Genomic DNA, 19,060 nt, shown 5'->3' with positions numbered 1-19,060 from the left:
CATCCAACGTCATCAATCATGTGATTTTCACAAAGAAGAAGTGCTCCTTGGGCGCTCAGACAACACAGTAACAAGCGCTGGAATATTCAAGAAGAAGACAACAGTTTATCATATTTGTACAACGACTGGGAATTTCAACTCCATTATTGTATCTACTACTCTCCGGGGTTTCATTTTTGACTCATTTTTCCCGGAAAATTCGTATCGTCGTGTCGATAGATGATTGTTCACTTCCTCAAATGACTGCAGGCTCACAAAGTTGGTTCTCTTCCGAGAAAGCAAGTCATGGCTTCCTAGCACATATGCAACCATGTTTAGCTACAATTTAGCTGCTGTAATCAAAGTATTATGCAAACATGCACGATGCATTTGAACATGCAGTTATCCTTGAGAAGTTGCCGTTGCAAATAGAGTGCATCGCTACATTTGGTAAGAGGTTTTTTTAGGAAAGCATTTACGAAATAAGCTTAGATTTTAAGGTTAAATGTAAGCTTAGTTCTTTTTATATTTTTTAAAGTTTTAAAGGATTGAGACTTTCTTATAATGTATAATGGTTTTTTAAAAACTGAGCCATTATTATGTACAGCGTGATACACATTAAGTAACTTTATTTCAGTAAGCTAAGGTACACTGAACCAAGTCCCTCCATCCTTCCCCCCTCCCCCCGGGCATTTGTCAGGCATTTCAATTCTTTTTTTAGAAAAATTGTTGCAAGCCCGGGAGGGGGTGGGGGGGTACTCCCTATAATGGCCTATACCAGGAGGCTCGTTCTGAAAGGGGTACCTTTTTCAGACTTCAGGTATATAAAAGGTTAGGGTTTTCACAAGGTATATGAAAGGGAAGGGAAATCGGTCATTTAGGTATGATGTGACTGGCAACTGAATAAATGATACTTGTTTTTTGACTAACATCTCTTCTGGTAATCGGTGATGTTCTCCCATAACATTGTGAACTCATTAACTTCATTCCAAGAGTTTAGGAAAGGGATGCAGTGTTCTTTAGTAGGTACATGAAAGGAGAACCCTTTTTCAATGAAAGGTATACTAAAAGGGTACCTTTCCTGTCAAACTGATATCCAAAAGGGTAAGGGCTTTGATCTCAGGGAGGAGCCTTCCCATACAAAACTTAGTAGAGTACCCCCGCAGGGTTGCAAGTACCTCACGGTGAGACTAGAACATTTCTGTAAATGTGTATATTTATCAAGAAATTATTATGGTCGATCTCCATTCTAAAGGTACTATTACAGAATGCGATGGTTTCTTACACCGTCAGAATGTTATTTTCCAGGTGACAATCTCCTTGTTGGAACAAGGCAGGGACACTTGCTGCTGTACAGTGTTAAGGATGGCACAGGTGATATAGAATTCTGGTGTGTTAGCAAAAGCAAAAATATCACATGACTTGAATTTAAGGTGCATGTAATAGACCGTTTTCACGTGACGTCATAAAATTCCAAAATCCAAAACTAAAGAGCCACGAAAATTTTTATCCTCATAAGGCATAAGGGGATCTAAACTTACATCTGGTTACAACTTTTCAGCTCAATAGCGTGCTTTGTTTGGGAACCAGTGCCGTTTGAAGTTCAGAGTTATGGCGGTGCGTGACATACCGCTCTGATTGCATTTGTGGAAAAATATACACTTATCTAATGATTTTTAGTCTTTTTAGGAGTTAAAATGTTAGGAAAAGTGCTTATGTAAATGTTTGTCGGTTCAGTTCAGATAATCAGTTGCCTAGATAGCCAAAGTAAGTTCCAGATGTTTGCACTATTTTCCGCCCACCATGTTGGTGGAGCACAGAGTTCCACCAACATGGCGGCTCTATACTGGGCTCTGCAAATTTGCACAAAACATTTCGATGGATATCTGAAGTTTGGGAAAATGCAGAGACCCAAAACTTGGAGAAGTGTCTTCTTTACCTGTCTCCTATAATATCAAAATTTCTTGACTTTATCCATTGAATAGTTTTCAATTTATTTTTTGTTGCGTTACAGTGAAAACCATCTATACAGTTGAATCTCCACTAATGGCCACCAGTTGCAGTTACAACATACCGGTGGCCTCTACAACGGCCATTCTTTTTGGTCCCTGCAGACAGTCAATATAGCCATTTGTTATTTTAACCTCTCTATAACGGCCACCTTTTCACAATGGCAAAGGTCACTACCGTATTTTCCCGTGTATAAGTCGACCTTTCAAGACCTAAAAATCAGTCCAAAAATTCGCCCTCAACTTATACATGGGTCAAAACTTGAGATCCAAGTGCCAGTCAAATAATTAGCATAATAATTGTCTTTCAATGTTAACAAACATGTGATAAACGGCAGCACAGTTTACAACGTACGTTCGCTTAGCGATCTGTCTCTCCATATCAGAGCTTCAAGTTAAAATGCGTCAACATTTATTCATTAAATTTTAACCTGGATCTTGTAGACACTCACTGGCTCAATTTTGTCATAAAGAACCAATATTTTTCCTTTAAATAAAGCTGTAGTAAAGCCGCTCGGAGAAAATATCTTTCGCGCTTGGAACTTCTCTGCTTGGTAACCTGGCAGGATACGAGTGCGAGGACTTCTGTACCAGTACTTGACCGATTTCAAGGCTTGACTACCAAGTTCCCAACACACGCTTTGCACTTTGTTTATGGCGTTGTTCTGAAAGTCGTGAGCTTCTTTGGTGTTTTGCCTGTCTTATAAAGCCACTTTTAATCTCTTCGCACTTAAAAAGGCTTGTTTGAAATCCTTACGTTTGATTTTTGCGAGCATTTTACAAAAATTATCATCGAAAAGTCTGCATGCACATGTGTTGCTAAACTGGATAAAACGCTCGTATACGTACCATAATAAGCTTTAAAACTGCGCATTGAAACATGCTGTGATTTGTTTACATATCTGTGGTAGCTGAAAGATAATTTTAAGAAATACAAGATAAGTTTTCCAAGAAATTCTTACCTGGAAATTAAGAAAATCTAGTTTTTGGCCTCAAAAATTGGGGGTCGACTTATACACGGGATCGACTAATACACGGGTAAATACGGTAAAATGCACCCCGATTGCCAAAATAACCACTCAACAACGGCCAGTTAACCAGCGACTGACAAACAGTGTGTACAAAACCCAGTTTATTGTGAAAGGTCACCAAACTTGATCTGTACCATGCTTTGCTGGTCTCTGTTTCTGTTTAGTTTTTGTTTGATTGATATCTTTTGATTGTGCTACGTATAGTTGATATGCTAAAATAAGCCTCTTTTAAGAAATGAAATGTTGCACCCCCCCCCCAAAAAAAAACAGGTGTCATGTTACACCCCTACCTCTCCATATTGGTCGCCTCTCTACATCGGCCACATTCCTCTGTTCCCAAGGTGGCTGTTGTGGAGAGGTTTGACTGTATGCTGTTTGAAAAAGTCTATGCTTGTAACATGTTTTATTAGATAGTACTTCTGTTAACCCTTGAGTTTTTTTTATTTTGTTATTAACAGGAGATAACAGATTTGAGGTGGAGCTACGTAGCTCAAACAAGCTATTCTCAAAGAAGCCTATTCTTCAGGTAAGAAGTTTAAACAAACTTGGCCTTATTTGTTTGTGATGTGATCATGCTTTTAGCCAGATGGGTGTCCAGGTGTCCTGTGGATCGCCACTTTCTAAAGACAATTGGTTTATTTTTCATATGTTGCCTTAACAATTACTCATTTGAGCAGGCCCTGTAGCACATTTTGGAGGGCCACTTTTCAAATTCTGGCTAAAAGCCTGCATGTGGTAATACCTCTATTGTGACATGAGTAGACTGAATTGGAACATGTAGTTCTAGAAGAAGACCCTAGGCACCATGTTTGTGGAAGAATTGTGGTCTGAGACACCTTAAATTTAAATTTCAGTTTGGTACTTTTTCTACCTTTTCCAAGTGGGTATGTGAGTCAAGATATAGCTGTATGCAAATTGAGATCTGTCCCAGTACGTGTATCATTGATAACAGTTATGTACAAAACTCTATCTGGACATTTTTATCTTCATGATACTTATCATGTATGAATAAATGTCTTAGTTAATACAGTGTGTACTCTCTGTGAAGAAAAGTGCTTTTCAGTTGGAGTGTTCAATAATTATTTATACAGTCTTTTCATGTTCTTACAGTTAGCAGTTGTGGAACAACTGAACTTGCTGATAAGTTTGTCAGGTAAATAAGAAAATCAATAAAAAATATTATTAAGTAATAATTGACTTTGTTTTTAATGAAAATTCATTAAATATGTTGCTTGGCTATACCATTTAGAGACCATTGTAATTTTGGTTAACTATACATGTACTTGTTGTTGCATGGGTATAATTACTTATCAACTTCTCAATTCTCTGGACAATGTCTGAGTGTCCAACTTAATTTTTTTTGTCTTAACTTTTTTGTTGCCAGATAATGTGATTAGTGTACATAATTTGGAGACGTTTGCTCTCAAATTTATTCTGCATAAAACCAAGGGAGCCACAGTTTTTGCTGTAGATATCAAGGTTTGTGCTAAAGCCAACTTATCCACCAAACAGATCTTACCCTGGTTTTAATACAGGATAAATTATCTATTACTACTTAACTTGATAGCCTCCATGTCGCCCCAACCCTTGCAAACGTTCTGTCAGGTTGTCCTGACCACTTGCCAGTACATATTTCTACACCTGTGTGAGGAGAGGTACCATGAAGTTGCAATGTCTTCCCCAATATCAGAACAAAATGAACCTGGCCAGGGCTTCAACTCTAGCCTGCTATCAGGCATTCTTTTTCTATGACAGGAAGGAATAGCTCTTCCACCACTGCCAAAAATAATCCGGCACATAATCCTTATTGGTGTTAACCTGATTGCAGGTTTTTTGCGCAAAGCCCTTGATCTGGAGTCTTGTTTACTGATGATTATGCCACCAGATTTTTCACTTGCTAAAGAGAAGTTTCAAAACATTTTCTTTGGGAAGAAGGCATGCCATTGATATTATTGCATGATGATATAACATTGATAATGATAATGTTGCATTTTGTAATGTATTTGATATATTTTTTCAATAGGAGAGAAAACAGACATCAGTATTTGGTAAGTTTCAAGATTTATTTCAACCTACTTCACCTTTCAGTTTTTCTGTTCCTTTCATTAAATTCATTTTTTTTTAATTGAAACTGTGCATAACCCTTATTAGCATCAAAAAAAACCACTGATCTTGGCATCTCAACTTTTAATGATAGATTCAGCATTAATGTTAATTTAACTTCCTTTAATACATGTGCATGTAAAAACTGAGTGTCCTCTATGTAGATATTGTTTGACTATCTTATAATTTGTTCTCATAGATCCGTCACCACCTCTTGAACTGAAGTTATGTGTGGCAGTGAAGAGAAAACTGCAAGTAAGTGTATAACACACTGTTAATTTTTTAGTGTAATCCATTGATTGGCTAATTTATTAATGATTGATTAATCAATCTGGCAATCATGCAGACACTCAGTCAGTCAGTCAGGCAGTCTCAGCAATCCAATTTTTCAACTTGTCTTAATTCATCTGTCTGTCTGTCTGTCTGTCAGTCAGTCAGTCAGTGATCAATCTGTCTCTTTAACATTGTTGCTATTTCATTTCTTAGTTGTATAATTGGAGAAATGGAGAATTTCAAGAGCTGGAGGATCTTCTGGTACCAGATTTAGCTAGATCAGTGGTGTGGTCAAAGGAGTCCCTATGTGTTGGCTTTAAGAGAGAGTACTCTCTTATAAAGGTGTGTCACTCTTGCCACAGTGAGAGAAACATGTCTTGCTAAAAAACACAATCTAGTAGCCATGTGCAACGCTCAAAACCAGATCTTGTCTTCCCAGTCGAAAATATACTACACTAGGAACTAGACCTCCATGTCTTAAATTAATAAGCATTCTGTACTGTTTTAGACCAGTACAGGTGCTGCGACTGAGTTGTTTTCAACCGGACGGCACTTGGAACCTACAATTGCTACTTTGCCAAGTGGCGAGCTCATCCTTTGCCGTGATGACATCAGCATTATAACTGACAGTGAGGGAAAGAAGACACAGAAACAGACCTTAACTTGGACAGACACGCCTACAGAACTGGGTAAATAGCAGCCAAAACTGTGTATAATTAAGTAATAGCATCATCATAAGAGGTATTAAAGGATACAAGATATGGGTAGAAACATGAGTAATAATATTTTTTATTGGCAAGTGATATTGACACATAAAACTTGGATTTTTGACTTGATTCCTCACCCTGATAAACCAATGTGTAATTCAAATTTGTCCCTTATCTGTTGCAGATTATGTTGAACCATACGTCATTGGTCTTCTTCCTCGTTATGTTGAGATCCGAACCATCAGTCCCCGTGCGCTTATTCAAAGCATTGAACTGCCCAAACCTAGATTCGTCACCCAAGGAAAACACATGTACGTGGCATCGACGAGCCACGTGTGGAGACTGATTCCCGTGTCAATACCCATGCAAATCCAGCAGCTTCTGCACGACAAACAGTTTAGTCTTGCACTGATGTTAGCAGTAAGTCATCAGATGTTTTCTGAGCTATAAACATGTGGCTAAATATCATTTAGGCAAGGTTAAACTCGAGCTAATGCAGCCAGCTAGCATGCCCATCCAGCTAATATCATTTAGGCAAGTTAAATATGAGCTTATGCAGCCAGCAGTTTCCCTGTTTGGGAGTACGTGACCTGTGGGGCAGCCTTCAGGGGTTTTGCAGGGGTTTATGGTTCATTGCATAATTGTTGTATTGTATTCAGCTGATTGTTGCGGATCAGTTGCACTGCTTTGCCCACGAATCATTGCAGATTCTTGCACCCTCTCCTCCCTCCTGTTTTGTTCTTGGTCAGGGTAAGTATTCTTCAGGTGAGTAGTTTCCACTGAATTTCTTTCAGTGTGACAGTGCCGGTTAGCGGACGTTCATTGGGTGGTTCCTGCTTTCCAGGGTGACCATGGATACCTCCTAGCGGCTTATGGCTTTGGCACCCCGCTGACCTTTAAGGCACCAGTTCCCAAGCTCATCTATTTGTGATGAGTTTAAATTGATGTTAATGTCAAAATACAAAATGTAAAATTTTACATAGAGTTAGTGTGAGAGGTTAGTGGAGGCGTGGTGGCATACATGTAATTGTAAGCATGCTTGACTCTGGATCAACCATTCCTGTTTCAAGGCCTGGCCAGAGTCTTTGCATTGTGTTTATCGGATAGACACTTAACTCTCACAGTGCCTCTCTCACCCAGTTACATTTATAAATTTAGAGCCCTGGAAGTATATTGTTGTCTGTTTTATTATTAGGACATGGTGGTGGAACCTGAGCAGGAGAAAGCAAAACGCAAAGAGCATATACAGAATCTGTTTGCATTTGATATGTTTTGTCAGAAGAGATTTGATGATTCATTGCAGCTGTTTGCACAGCTGGAGACAGGTCAGTAAAGTTTTTCCACTTCTACACCAGCATTTGTTGCATGCAGGGCTGTCAATGAGATTTGAAGTAGCCGGAGATATTAATTTGAAAGTAGATGGCTATGGGGGCTGGAGACCCCCCACAGGCAAGGGGTCTGGGGGCCGCTGAGGCTCCCAGCAGAGTACAGGGGCAGAGCCCCGTTGGGGGTCCAGGAGGTGAAGCCCCCAGAAGAAAAATGAATTTAACGTTTTGACATTGCCAAAAATTGCCTTTCCTCAGAGAAATTCTGACCAGTCTCACTTTTTGAAAAGAACAGTATTAATGATTAGTCAGTTGTTTTATATATTTATTCTCAGTAATTTTTGAAGTAGGTGGCTGATAAAAAATAGTAGAGTCTTGCAAATACCATTTCCAGAGTTTTCAAGAGGTATTTCCCACCAGAAAGACAATCACAATCGACAGCAAAAACCTTTTATTAAGTCTACATGTGCAGTAAGCTCTTCCTGTGCCTGCTAGGGTTACAGAAGCCCAAATATTAAGCCTTTTCCTGTGACAGATCAGTGCGTTTTATTGTGCTATACAAAATTCTTCTAAATTTTACATCCATGGATGAAACCTTAGTGTGTGACCATTCAAATGAAAGCTGTTGAGCAGTACTTTCATGTGGTACTGTTTATTATGCTGTACAAGGTGGTTCTAACTTTTAAGTCTGTGGATGAAACCCTAGTGTGTGACCATTCAAATGAAAGCTGTTGAGCAGTACTTTCATGTGGTACTGTTTATTATGCTGTACAAGGTGGTTCTAACTTTTAAGTCTGTGGATGAAACCCTAGTGTGTGACCATTCAAATGAAAGCTGTTGAGCAGTACTTTTATGTGGTACTGTTTATTATGCTGTACAAGGTGGTTCTAACCTCTGTGTCTGTGAATGAAACCCTAGTGTGTGACCATTCAAATGAAAGCTGTTGAGCAGTACTTTCATGTGGTACTGTTTGTTATGCTGTACAAGGTGGTTCTAACTTTTAAGTCTGTGGATGAAACCCTAGTGTGTGACCATTCAAATGAAAGCTGTTGAGCAGTACTTTCATGTGGTACTGTTTATTATGCTGTACAAGGTGGTTCTAACTTTTAAGTCGGTAGATGAAACCCTAGTGTGTGACTAGTGTGTTGAGCAGTACTTTCATGTGGTACTAACTGTGGCCCATAACAGCACCCATTGCCATTATTGCTGTCTTCACTTTTCAAGTATGATGTTTGAATGTGATTGGTATATTGCAGATCCAGCACAAGTGATTGGTCTATTTCCTGAACTTCTTCCAAGTGAATTTCGAAAGCAACTTGAGTACCCTGCTCCACCCCCTCAGTTAACAGCTGGGGAGTTGGAGAAAGGCTGTTTAGCTCTGGTGGAATATCTGACTCACGTAATGTAGATAATTTCATGTATCTTTTTTTGGGAGCAGGGTTGCAGAGCTTGAAAAAAGTGCCATCTGGTCATCCAGAACAAGTAGATTCTCCTTCTGGGCAGCTACATGTACATGTAACTTTTCATTATCACTTGCCCATTGGGCAAGGGATCAGGCAAGTTGTCTGCCAACTAAATCATTGAAAGAGCAAACAAAGATTTGCCCAGGGCAAGCAATATTTGAGAGATACTTGTTCTAAGGGCGAACTGGAATTCAATTTTTTTTTCAAGCTCTGGGTCTTCCACTGTTCTTTTTGTTTAGTTTTTTAACTCGTCTGATCTATCTTCTAATACTGTCAGAATGTTACTTTCTCACCAGAAAAGAAATGAGCTTATGAATTTAAGCACTGACAAAACAGATGGTACCCAGAAAGGAAGGAGTAAAACCGAGTCTACAGAAGAAAATAGTAAAGGTAAGGTTTAGACTGAAAGCCTGGGAGAATTGAAAGAAAAATTCTTCATTCATAAATGTCTTCCAGACAAAAACCATTACTAATGAAATTTCATTTGTGTATAATATATTTTTTATATTTTTTTGCAAACTTCCAGCTGATATAAAGGCTCAGAAAAATATCATGCACAGAAGGCAGATCATCGACACCACATTACTAAAATGCTACTTACAGGTCGGTACAGTCAGCTTGTGTTAAATCATAGAGGGTATATGAAAAGTGTTTTGAAGCGGTAGGGCTTCAGGGCTCTTTCCGTCCATCTCCACACTGTGGTTGACCTTTTCTGAGTGATTATCTCTTGTGAGGGACCACACATGAAATATGTCAAATCTTATTATGTTGCTTAATTGCTGGAAATGGCACTGGTAAGTGAACAATTTGTGGGATGTTCCTGCCATGGCTTGTCAGAAGAGGTTGTATGGTACAAAACGCATACACCAGGGGTCACTTTTGGACCTGAAAAAGTGTCCACATGGGAGACCTTGGACCACACCTTATTGTCTGCTTACGGGTGTCCCTGAAGTAGAGTCTTGACAGGCCTAGCTTACAGAAAGGAAGGAAGAAACTACAGAGACTGAGTTAATCCCCCATACAAGTCTCATTCCCAAGGTGATGCCTCTGAAGTTAATTTTAAATCACTCCTGGATTTTGAAATCCTACAAGTGTCTAGAAATGTCCAATCCTGTGATTCATATTTTGTTCACTTAGACAGCCCAGTCTCTGCTAAAATATCCATGTGACCTTTGTGGTAAAATTGTCAGCTGAAGAACTGGGCACCATGTCTAAAAATAACTTGAGGAGGATTATTTCAGGAAGAAGACCTATATGGTGGATTAACTCTTTTACTGTTCATACTCTCCTGTGCCGGGTTGTTCAAAGATGGATTAAGCTAACCCAGGATTAGTGAGAACTTTGATTTCAGTTTTGTAACTCTTTGGTGAGGTTTTCTGTTTAAATTTCTTTGTCCTTCAGTTTTGAGCTTGAGTAATTTCAAACTACACAAAGCATAAGAAGTGAAAATCATTTTTATACAAGAAAACTTGATAAATACTAAGGTAAAATTTAATCCTGAGTTAGCATTAAGTGGTTTTCAAGCAACCCAGGCCTGGTTACAGAAGTTTCCACTGTAGTTTAATGGCAACTTGTGTAAAGACTCCTCAGCTTGTGTTGTTTGTTGTTTTGCAGACAAATGATGCTCTTGTTGCACCATTGTTAAGATTAAAAGAGAACAACTGTCATGTTGAAGAGTGTGAAAGGGTTCTAATGAAAAACAAGAAATACAATGAACTGGTGATTCTGTACCAGACCAAAGGTCTTCACAAGAAAGGTGTGATCAGCATTCATTTTCTCCTTATGTTATTGGTAGATTGTCAAGTAGACAGGTGTTGAGAATAAAGAAAATTGCCAAGAATATGGCCTATCTCCTGCAGTGGGAGAATGCAGAAATAGTGAGCAGAAGGTCAAAGGTTCGACTGTTGTTGTGAGAACTCAGAATTTTTTCCTGAGTGTCTTGTGCCTTCAGCTGATAAATATCCATCAGGTCACCATAGAGGGACTAGCAGGGCTTTGCCCTTCGCCTTTGCTTGTGCCACAGTGTACGAGAGCCTGCTTGCAGACCAGTGAAAACAAACTAGCTAAGAGGTTGTACATCTGTTTTTTTTTTATTATCTGGCTAGCTCTTTGAGCGGGCAAGATAAATCAAATCCTGCACTGTGATTGGCTACCCAAGCAGGCAAGATGGCGCTGTCTTAACCACTATGGACTACTCAGTGTGTCCCGCAAGAAAATTTCCTGAAAGCCATATAAATCCTTTATTAACCAAGCTTGTTTGGTCAAGATGGCTGGATATTGGCCTCGTTCTTTTTTTTTTTTTTTGCAAGTTTATGGACCTCGACTCCGTCTCGGTCTGTAAACATGCAAAAACAAGAACTTAGCGCAATATTCAGCCATCTTGACCTCATGCTTCGTCAATAACACATATTTATGTCATAACTCATCTTGTTTTGATTTTTCTTTGATTAGCATTGGATCTCTTGTTAAGACAAGCTCAGAAATCCAGCGGTTTGCTAAAAGGCCACCAGAGAACAGTTCAATATCTTCAGCATTTAGGTAATGTGAGAAGGAAATAATTAATACTATTCTAATTTGATAAAATGCAAATTCATGTATACAGCATGTGTATATATGTTATCCCTCCTGCGTTCAAAATGTGGCTACCTTTTTGAAGTTTACAGTATGGTATGGTTACATTTTAAGCTCTCCTTGTTCTTTATTGCTATCAAAGAGTATAATTGACTTTTATTTCTCTCCATTGGTTTATTTCAGGTCACGAACAGTTAAAACTAATTTTTGATTTTTCCGTGTGGGTGTTAAAAGCTCATCCTGATGATGGCTTAAAGGTAAAACTTGCCATTTGATTCTAATTTGGACTTGTTTCTTGATTTGCAGGAGAAACTAAGCAGAGAAAACTAACTTAGGTCTACAATAATAGTTTGGTTTTGTGGAGCATTACTCAACAAATGATAGGAAACTATAATGCCCTTTGCATTCAGAAGTGTTTTGTTTCCCTTCCTAGATATTTACAGAAGACTTGCCAGAAGTTGAAGGATTGCCTCGGGATAAAGTCCTGGCCCACATAGAGCAGTGTGCTAAGCAGTTAACCATCAGATACTTGGTGAGTAGATAGAGCCAGTACTAGCCTGCCAGCAGGCGCGCATGTGCTGCGGAACGAGTGGCGAAGCCGACAAGCGAAGCGAGCCTGCAGGGGACCTGGCACGAAAGACTGATAGCCTCCTATTTTCCGTTCCGGGCCGCTACCTGGCTCATTTTCAAGGGGTCCCTCGGGGTTAAGTGGAATGAATGACACTTCATACTAACTTTGAAGTAGTCAATGCTTTCTTCCTACCATGTGAATGTGAAGATGTCTTTTTGTATTTAGGAACATATAATCTTCATCTGGAATGAATCAAAGCCTGAATTTCACAACAAGCTTATCAACAGTTACCGTGAAAGAGTGCAAGTTCTGATGAAAGAATATTTAGACTCGTTACCTGAAGGTTTGTATTTGTTCTTGGTGTTTTTTTTTTGGGCTTGTTCCTGCAAAATAGCAAAGGTATTCTCACAATCTTTGTCTCGACAAAAACCCAAATTCTCGGAAAGCAAATCATAGGAATGGTATAAAAACAGTAAGGAGAATTTTGATTTTGATTGGTTGTTAGGTGATGAACCATTTCCTCCCGGAAGTGAACCTGGTGAACTGGGCGAGTTAAGAGGAAGATTACTGTTCCTGTTGGAGACTTCTAAATATTATCAAGCACAGCATCTGCTGACACACTTTCCAGAGTGTAAGTCATGTATCTTTTACGTCTTTGTGTTTAATTTAAGCTCATTTTTATGTAAAAACTAACAGAACAAAACAAAAGAATAATAAAAAACCCGAGCATTTTTCGTCTAGACAGAGGACACACCAGACAAGGCAGTTCCCGCCAAAATTGACGCGGCCGTCCAACGTTAGCGCGTTTACCGTTCCTGTTAAAACTATCGGTACCGAATGTAAATAGAAGTTCAGAGCCTGAATTGGTGTGAAATTTTCTGTTTTTGAATCATTGTCTGAACTCTTAGCAATGTACGCAGATTATGTAGGAGAATTTACTGATTGTTCCTCGTCAGATTTCCTTCTGTTACTGTACTATTTGGAACTTCTATCATTACAAACTTCGTGCACATTGGACTGTAAATTATTTCAAAGCTTAAGGCCTCGTCCACACTACACAGGAGGAATTTGACAACGGAGGTTTCACTCTGGAGACACATCAAATGTTTTCCGTCCACACTACGCCGGAGAAATTTGAAGACGCAACAATCACCGGTCATTTTGGATTTGTGTTTGAGGAAAACTCGGACATGAAAACCACGTGATTCTCGTACCCTCATCGTTTTCGAAAAGCTTCGTTTTCAAAATGTTTTCTGTGCACACTAAAACGCAAAGCCGAAGTTTTCAAATTCCTCCGGTTTGAAGAGCGTTTCCGAAAAGCTCCGTTTTCGTGACGGACTAGTGTGGACGGAAGGCCTATCCGGAGAAATAAGGCTGCGTTTTCAAATTCCTTCGGCGTAATGTGGACGGGGGCTAAGGGAATGAAAATCATAGGTGACGTGAAGTCTTTGGTTTTATTTAGAAGCTGCGACTTATGATGGTATCCTTGTCTCTTGCAGCTTTCTATCATGAACGAGCCCTTTTGCTGGGGAGAGTAGGAAGACACGAGGAAGCTCTCGCCATTTATATCCATGTTCTTCACGATGCCAAACTTGCAGAAGAGTAGGTGGAGTGTTTTCTTATTCGGTATACTCCAAAGGTAGCCCAACCTCACGTTACAACACGAGTTCTCGACAACTCTCCGGTTTATAGTCGGATTCCGTCGTTATTATGTTTGACAGTAGCATAAAAAGCAACCCTTAGTTTAGGTTTTGAATATAAGAGCTTGCGTAATTTTGTTTCTGTCAATAGTATTCAAACATATTTTTCGAACACTAGGACAGAGAGAAAACCTCTTTGAACGCTAAGGTTTTTGCCTTAATTAAAGAATATAGTTGAAGCTTCCTTAACGGCCAGGACCGATCGATAGATTTTACTCTTATTAAAATATCTGATCATGAAAGGGCTAGTTTTGCTCCAGACTGATCGTTGTAGAGGGGTTCAGTTACCCCTTACTTTTAAGTGTTGATTTTTGGGTTTGCAAACAAGATTGGGTTGTGATAAGTTAATAAAGATGGTGAATTTTAAGCTCGGTAATGAAATGTGAAGGTGAATTAATCAACATGACACGAGCATGGGACAAAGAAAAATTCCGAGTCCCCGACAGGAATCCTAGCAGTATGCAGGACACCTGTCATATATGAACTCAGTTAAATGGCCTTGCCCTCCATGAGTTCTCGTAGCTCAGTGGATAGAGCGTCCGCCCGGTGTTCGGGAGGTCATGGGTTCGATTCCTGTCGGAGACTTAGAATTTTTCTTTGTCCCACGCTCGTGTCATGTTGATTAATTCACCTTCACAAGACTGGGTTGCTTATCTTTTAATGTGAACTTTAACAATCTCATTGTGCAGGTATTGTCAACGAAACTATAGTGAAGGAAGGGAGGGAAGCAAAGATGTAAGTACAATGTGAAGGTACATGCTATACCATAGCTTGGCTAGAATCCTGTGCTTTCCTTCTGGCTTTCAAAACAGTCATTTATATCCCTTCATAGTTGAACTGTACAAGCACAGTTGTGTCAAGTACGTGTAGAAGTTTGTTTATCCAACTCTTCGTTGATGTCTCATTTAGTACCTCGGTTGGCTTATTGTTGTTACGAGTTCATTTGTTGGGAATAGGCAATTTACATGATGGCGTCGTTTGACTACAAATACCGGAATCCTTCACTTTGTCTGTTTCTTATCCTAATTAGGGCAATTGTTACGAAAACCTCACTAGGACTTCAAAATTTAAATAATAAGGAAAAAAACGAAAGGAGTTCTGGTAGTTGTAGTCAAATTACGATATCGTGCAAACCTGTTATTGGAGGCTAAATAGAAGAGAAGCTTGATAGAGATGGGTAGAGACTGCCGGTTTAGGGAGGGGTGGGGGAATGGAGGGTTGGGCTTCTGATTAAATACCTCCACGTCCCAGTTTTCTGGTTATGTTGAAAATACAACTGTTTGGTATTCACTGCAATATCCCGTGCGGCGAAGAGAGTAGATAGATATATCTTTACGCTTGCAAGGGGCAGGGATGTAATAAGAAGGGAGGGGGCGTGAAGGAGGCGTCATCAAACCCCAAACATTTGCAAGCAAAGCGTCAAACGGACCTTGGATCATTCATTGTAGTTGCCTTGACAACTATAACGTTTGAATGACAGGTGTACGTATCCCTACTGCGCATGTACCTGGAGCCAACGGAGGTAGGCGGCAAGGAGAACATGAAGCCGAACATTGCTGTGGCACTCAACGTACTTCAAGAGCATCGACAGAAGATCAGTACTGCTAAGGTAAGTAGCGCAGTTCATTATGGAATGTGGAACATAACGTAACACTGCGTGACATGACGTGATATAAAAAGTGTGAAATCAAAACGCTGTTTCGAGCTTAGTCAGCGTTTTCTCTACGCGGAAATTTTCGTGCCGCGAGGGAATGGGGAAGGGTAAACACGAACACGTCCGTTGATCTTTCTCTCCCTTTGCGCCCTTCATCTTTGACGCGCGGCGGAAAATCCCAGCGAGCGCCTGGGCTCGAGGAAGTCGAAAATACACAAACAGTTTATAATCTTGTACTTATCATTTGGGTCTGTGTCTTGTTTTTAAGGCCCTTGAATTGCTGCCTTCTTCAATTGAAGTGCGAGAGGTTTACACATTTTTGCTCAACGTTCTGGAAGATAAGGAAAAGAAAAGGAAAAATTGTCAAGTGCTGAAGAGTCTTTTGTTCGCGGAGCATTTACAGGTAGGGACAATACAGACAAATCTCTGCTCTCCCCCTAGAAAGGCAAACGGCTTTTAATCTGACGCTTCTCTTTCTGAGATACCTCACTTAAACGCAAACCTTTTGTTTAAAAGTGGATACCCCATTAAGTGTACTTCTTTCTTAGTTGGACATTTTACAATAACTTGGCAAATTCTCGCGCGCTCATTGGTTAATTGTCATTGTCAATTTAACAAATTGACGTCAGTTTTTCATGCGTCTGTCCTGACAATGACTTATTGACAATGAAAATTAGCCAATGAGCGCGCGAGAGTTTCTGCAGTTATCGTCAAAAAGTGAACAGACACATGAATTTAAAATTTATGCGATGCGTCAACGAGCGAGAGCCTCGGGGATCCACAGCTACTTAGACAATGTTATGACCAAATTCATGATCCATTACAGGACAGACACATGAAAAACTGACGTCAATTTGTTAATTTTTCAAGTTCATCGTTTGTAATCCGTGCTAATCTTCTCCACCCTTAACCATCCTTGTTCCTTTATGGTTTATTATTATCTCGTTGGTATTCTTCTATCTTATTAAACTGCTATTTTCAGGTTTCCTTCAATTTAAAGGTGTTTTTTGTACGAGGCCAAAATAACTCAAAATACCGTGACTGAGTTCCTTTAAGCAGATGCCTCTCTTTAAAGAACCCCACCCTTTAGCAGACTTGTGGTTACTTTAACACTCTGTGCTAACAAGACTATTTGACTGACAGGTTCAAGAACAGCGTATGCATTATCAAGGCCATAAAATCATTTTGACTGATGAGAGAGCGTGCCGAGAGTGTCATAAGAAGATTGGAAACAGGTCAGTTTTTTTCAGACCTAAGAGGTACCAATTCTAAAACAACATATTACCTCACGTCACATTTTTTCCGGCTCAATACCCTAAAAAATACCGCAGAAGCTCCTGCTGTGGAGCTTTTTAGGCTGAACACCCTCAGAGGCACCAAAACCGGCATTTTTAACCCCTAAAAGGTACGACGAGCACCCCCGTCCCTGTGACATGGGAGTCCTCCCCCCCGGTATTTATGGAGTTTTCCATTGAAAGAACATTTCGAGAACTTTAGAAAAGGGGGGGGCGGGGCAATAGTACGAAAACTCTCCGGGAAAGTTGTCGGAAATATTTGGCAAATGGGAAATTCGCATTAAGAAGTTTTCAAAAATTTGGGTATACCTCCTGGTTGTGTCTTCTTTTGCTGAAATTCCAGAAAATTCTCTTCAATTCGCTGCTGGAAAGTTCCGAAAGTTCAGCGCATTTGTTCGCGCTCATAATCCATCCAGTTCTTTCCTAATCTTATTACCTCCAAGGAAGAGAAAATACGGTCTATACCGATACGCATTTACTTATTAGCTTTATTTGTGTCTTTTTTTTCTCTAGTGCCTTTGCATACTACCCGACCGGGGAAATACTCCACTACTACTGCTGCAAAAACCTTACTTCTCCCCCTAGCAGTGAACACACCACCCCCCGGCACAGCCCCACCCCTGAGGATAATCTGCTACAGAGATACTGACCGGGAGTGACGCACTTGAACAGCCACGTGCGCGACATGCTTCGCTGAATTTCACCGGATGTGATGGCACGTGTCATTTACTCGCGTTGTTTATGCCGCGCGCTTATCGCGTGATGAGTTGTCAAGAGTCACGTGCGCACGTTAGTCATGCTGCGTGCGTTTCACATGTTACCTTACCAAGTTATTTAGTCTCCCAAATCGAAAATTATTATGATTTTCTTGCCGCTCTAAGGTGTTGAGGATTCTAAAGACCCTTAATAGAAAGAAGATTGGGCGTTACTTTAGGATCATCCGTAAAAGTGTGCAAAAAATTACAGGTCTGTACGGCTGTTGTCCGGGAAATTAGAGATATTTTTCGTATATAAACTAAAGACAAGTGTACTAAAGAAGTGTAACATGTAGAATATTGAAACATTCATAATCAAAGAAAAATTGATATAAGCCATGACATGATGCTCTCCTTCGTGACTGTCACGCAACGCTTCTGGAGGGTACAAGAGTTGTGTGACGCCCGAAGTAACGGCTGTATGGGGTCCATATTTCATCAAATCCTTGTCACATTTGTCGAGGATAGTTAGGGAATTTAAATTAAATATATATCAACGTGTTCGAGAAGAGTTAAAATCTTTGCTGTTAAACCACGCTTGTAAACCCTTGTCTCCAAATATTCAGTTCTTGCCGTAGAACTCTTGATTATCTTTAACCTCTCAACCTCGTCCCAAGGTCATTCCGCCGTTCAAGATGGCGAAAACATCAAAATGGTTGCCATAATCGTCTGAGAGCACCTGGAGACGAGCTAAGCAACCGCCTACAGGTTTTCGTCGACAAAATGTGGCTTCTGAGCTCAAAGTTCTGTTTGTAGTTGAGATCAAGGCTTGTTTCTTCAAGATTTCCACTAGTTAGATGTACGGACTATTATGGAATTAAGCTGATACGTTGTGTTTTGTAATATTACATTGAAGAGGTGAGAGGCGCTTTTTGCCTGTGCTACGAAATGAGTCTTATTTCAAAACAATCGTTGACTTGCATGTACCTTTTCGGTGCCTACTGGCCTGATGAGACATAATGTTGATGTACAAGCTCATTCTGTAATAAGAATTACACACAAAAACACGAACTCAAGTTTACGTGAGGTAAGAAATGTTTATTCACAGAATAAAAGAAATCGCGGAAGGAACAACTCGTCGGTAAATCCTCGTGAAATGTCCGAAGGCTTTCCGATTATCCTTAATACAAAATCGGAAGCCAGCCGAAAGTTGTCGTGTCAGATTGTCGTCCTCAGAAAACGTAACATTGTTAAGTAACCTTTTTGAAGCAGAAATATTGCGGACTCGGACGTTATGGACAAGCAGGAATCCTTGTTTCCCCGGGTGGAAAAGTGCAACCCATGCGTTGGATAATTTGCGTAACGACCAATAGATAATTTCCTGTAATACAACAGTACTTAAAGTTCGCATCTACTTAATAAGCAAATACTTTCATTCTCATATTCTACTATTATTTGACTAATGCCTTTTCACCAAAAAGCGCATTTACTAAAGTGTTAACAGCATAAAATGCACAATGTTAAGCAGGGAACAGCGCCCTAAGTGAGTACATTGAAATTTTTCATCGCTTAAAAAGCATGCGTACAGTATTAACATTTGCCATCCTAACTAGCTGAACAATCCACTGGATCTCTAATTTAAGATTGAATTAAATGTCGTAACAGCTTTCTACAGCAAGTTCGG

At 39.8% G+C, this 19,060-nt stretch overlaps 1 protein-coding gene across 1 annotated transcript; it reads left to right on the top strand.

Moving 5' to 3' along the window:
- Nucleotides 1-57: 57 nt before the first annotated feature.
- Nucleotides 58-18,814, top strand: LOC145470752 (vam6/Vps39-like protein). Its single transcript, XM_081454582.1, has 26 exons — nt 58-429; nt 1,288-1,353; nt 3,478-3,545; nt 4,130-4,172; nt 4,404-4,498; nt 5,043-5,067; nt 5,322-5,377; nt 5,609-5,737; nt 5,904-6,084; nt 6,287-6,522; nt 7,298-7,427; nt 8,684-8,826; nt 9,187-9,280; nt 9,417-9,493; nt 10,505-10,646; nt 11,342-11,428; nt 11,645-11,718; nt 11,895-11,993; nt 12,258-12,375; nt 12,538-12,663; nt 13,532-13,634; nt 14,422-14,467; nt 15,213-15,341; nt 15,655-15,789; nt 16,530-16,621; nt 17,195-18,814. Exons 1-26 carry the CDS (start codon nt 357-359, stop codon nt 17,328-17,330), a joined length of 2,703 nt encoding a protein of 900 aa, XP_081310708.1. The 5' UTR covers nt 58-356; the 3' UTR covers nt 17,331-18,814.
- Nucleotides 18,815-19,060: the final 246 nt, after the last annotated feature.

The sequence above is a fragment of the Orbicella franksi genome, chromosome 15, assembly GCF_964199315.1.
Source record: "Orbicella franksi chromosome 15, jaOrbFran1.1, whole genome shotgun sequence".
NCBI lineage: Eukaryota > Metazoa > Cnidaria > Anthozoa > Scleractinia > Merulinidae > Orbicella > Orbicella franksi.
The sequence above is the reverse complement of the archived record's forward strand: the minus strand, read 5'-3'. Positions and strand labels throughout refer to the sequence as shown.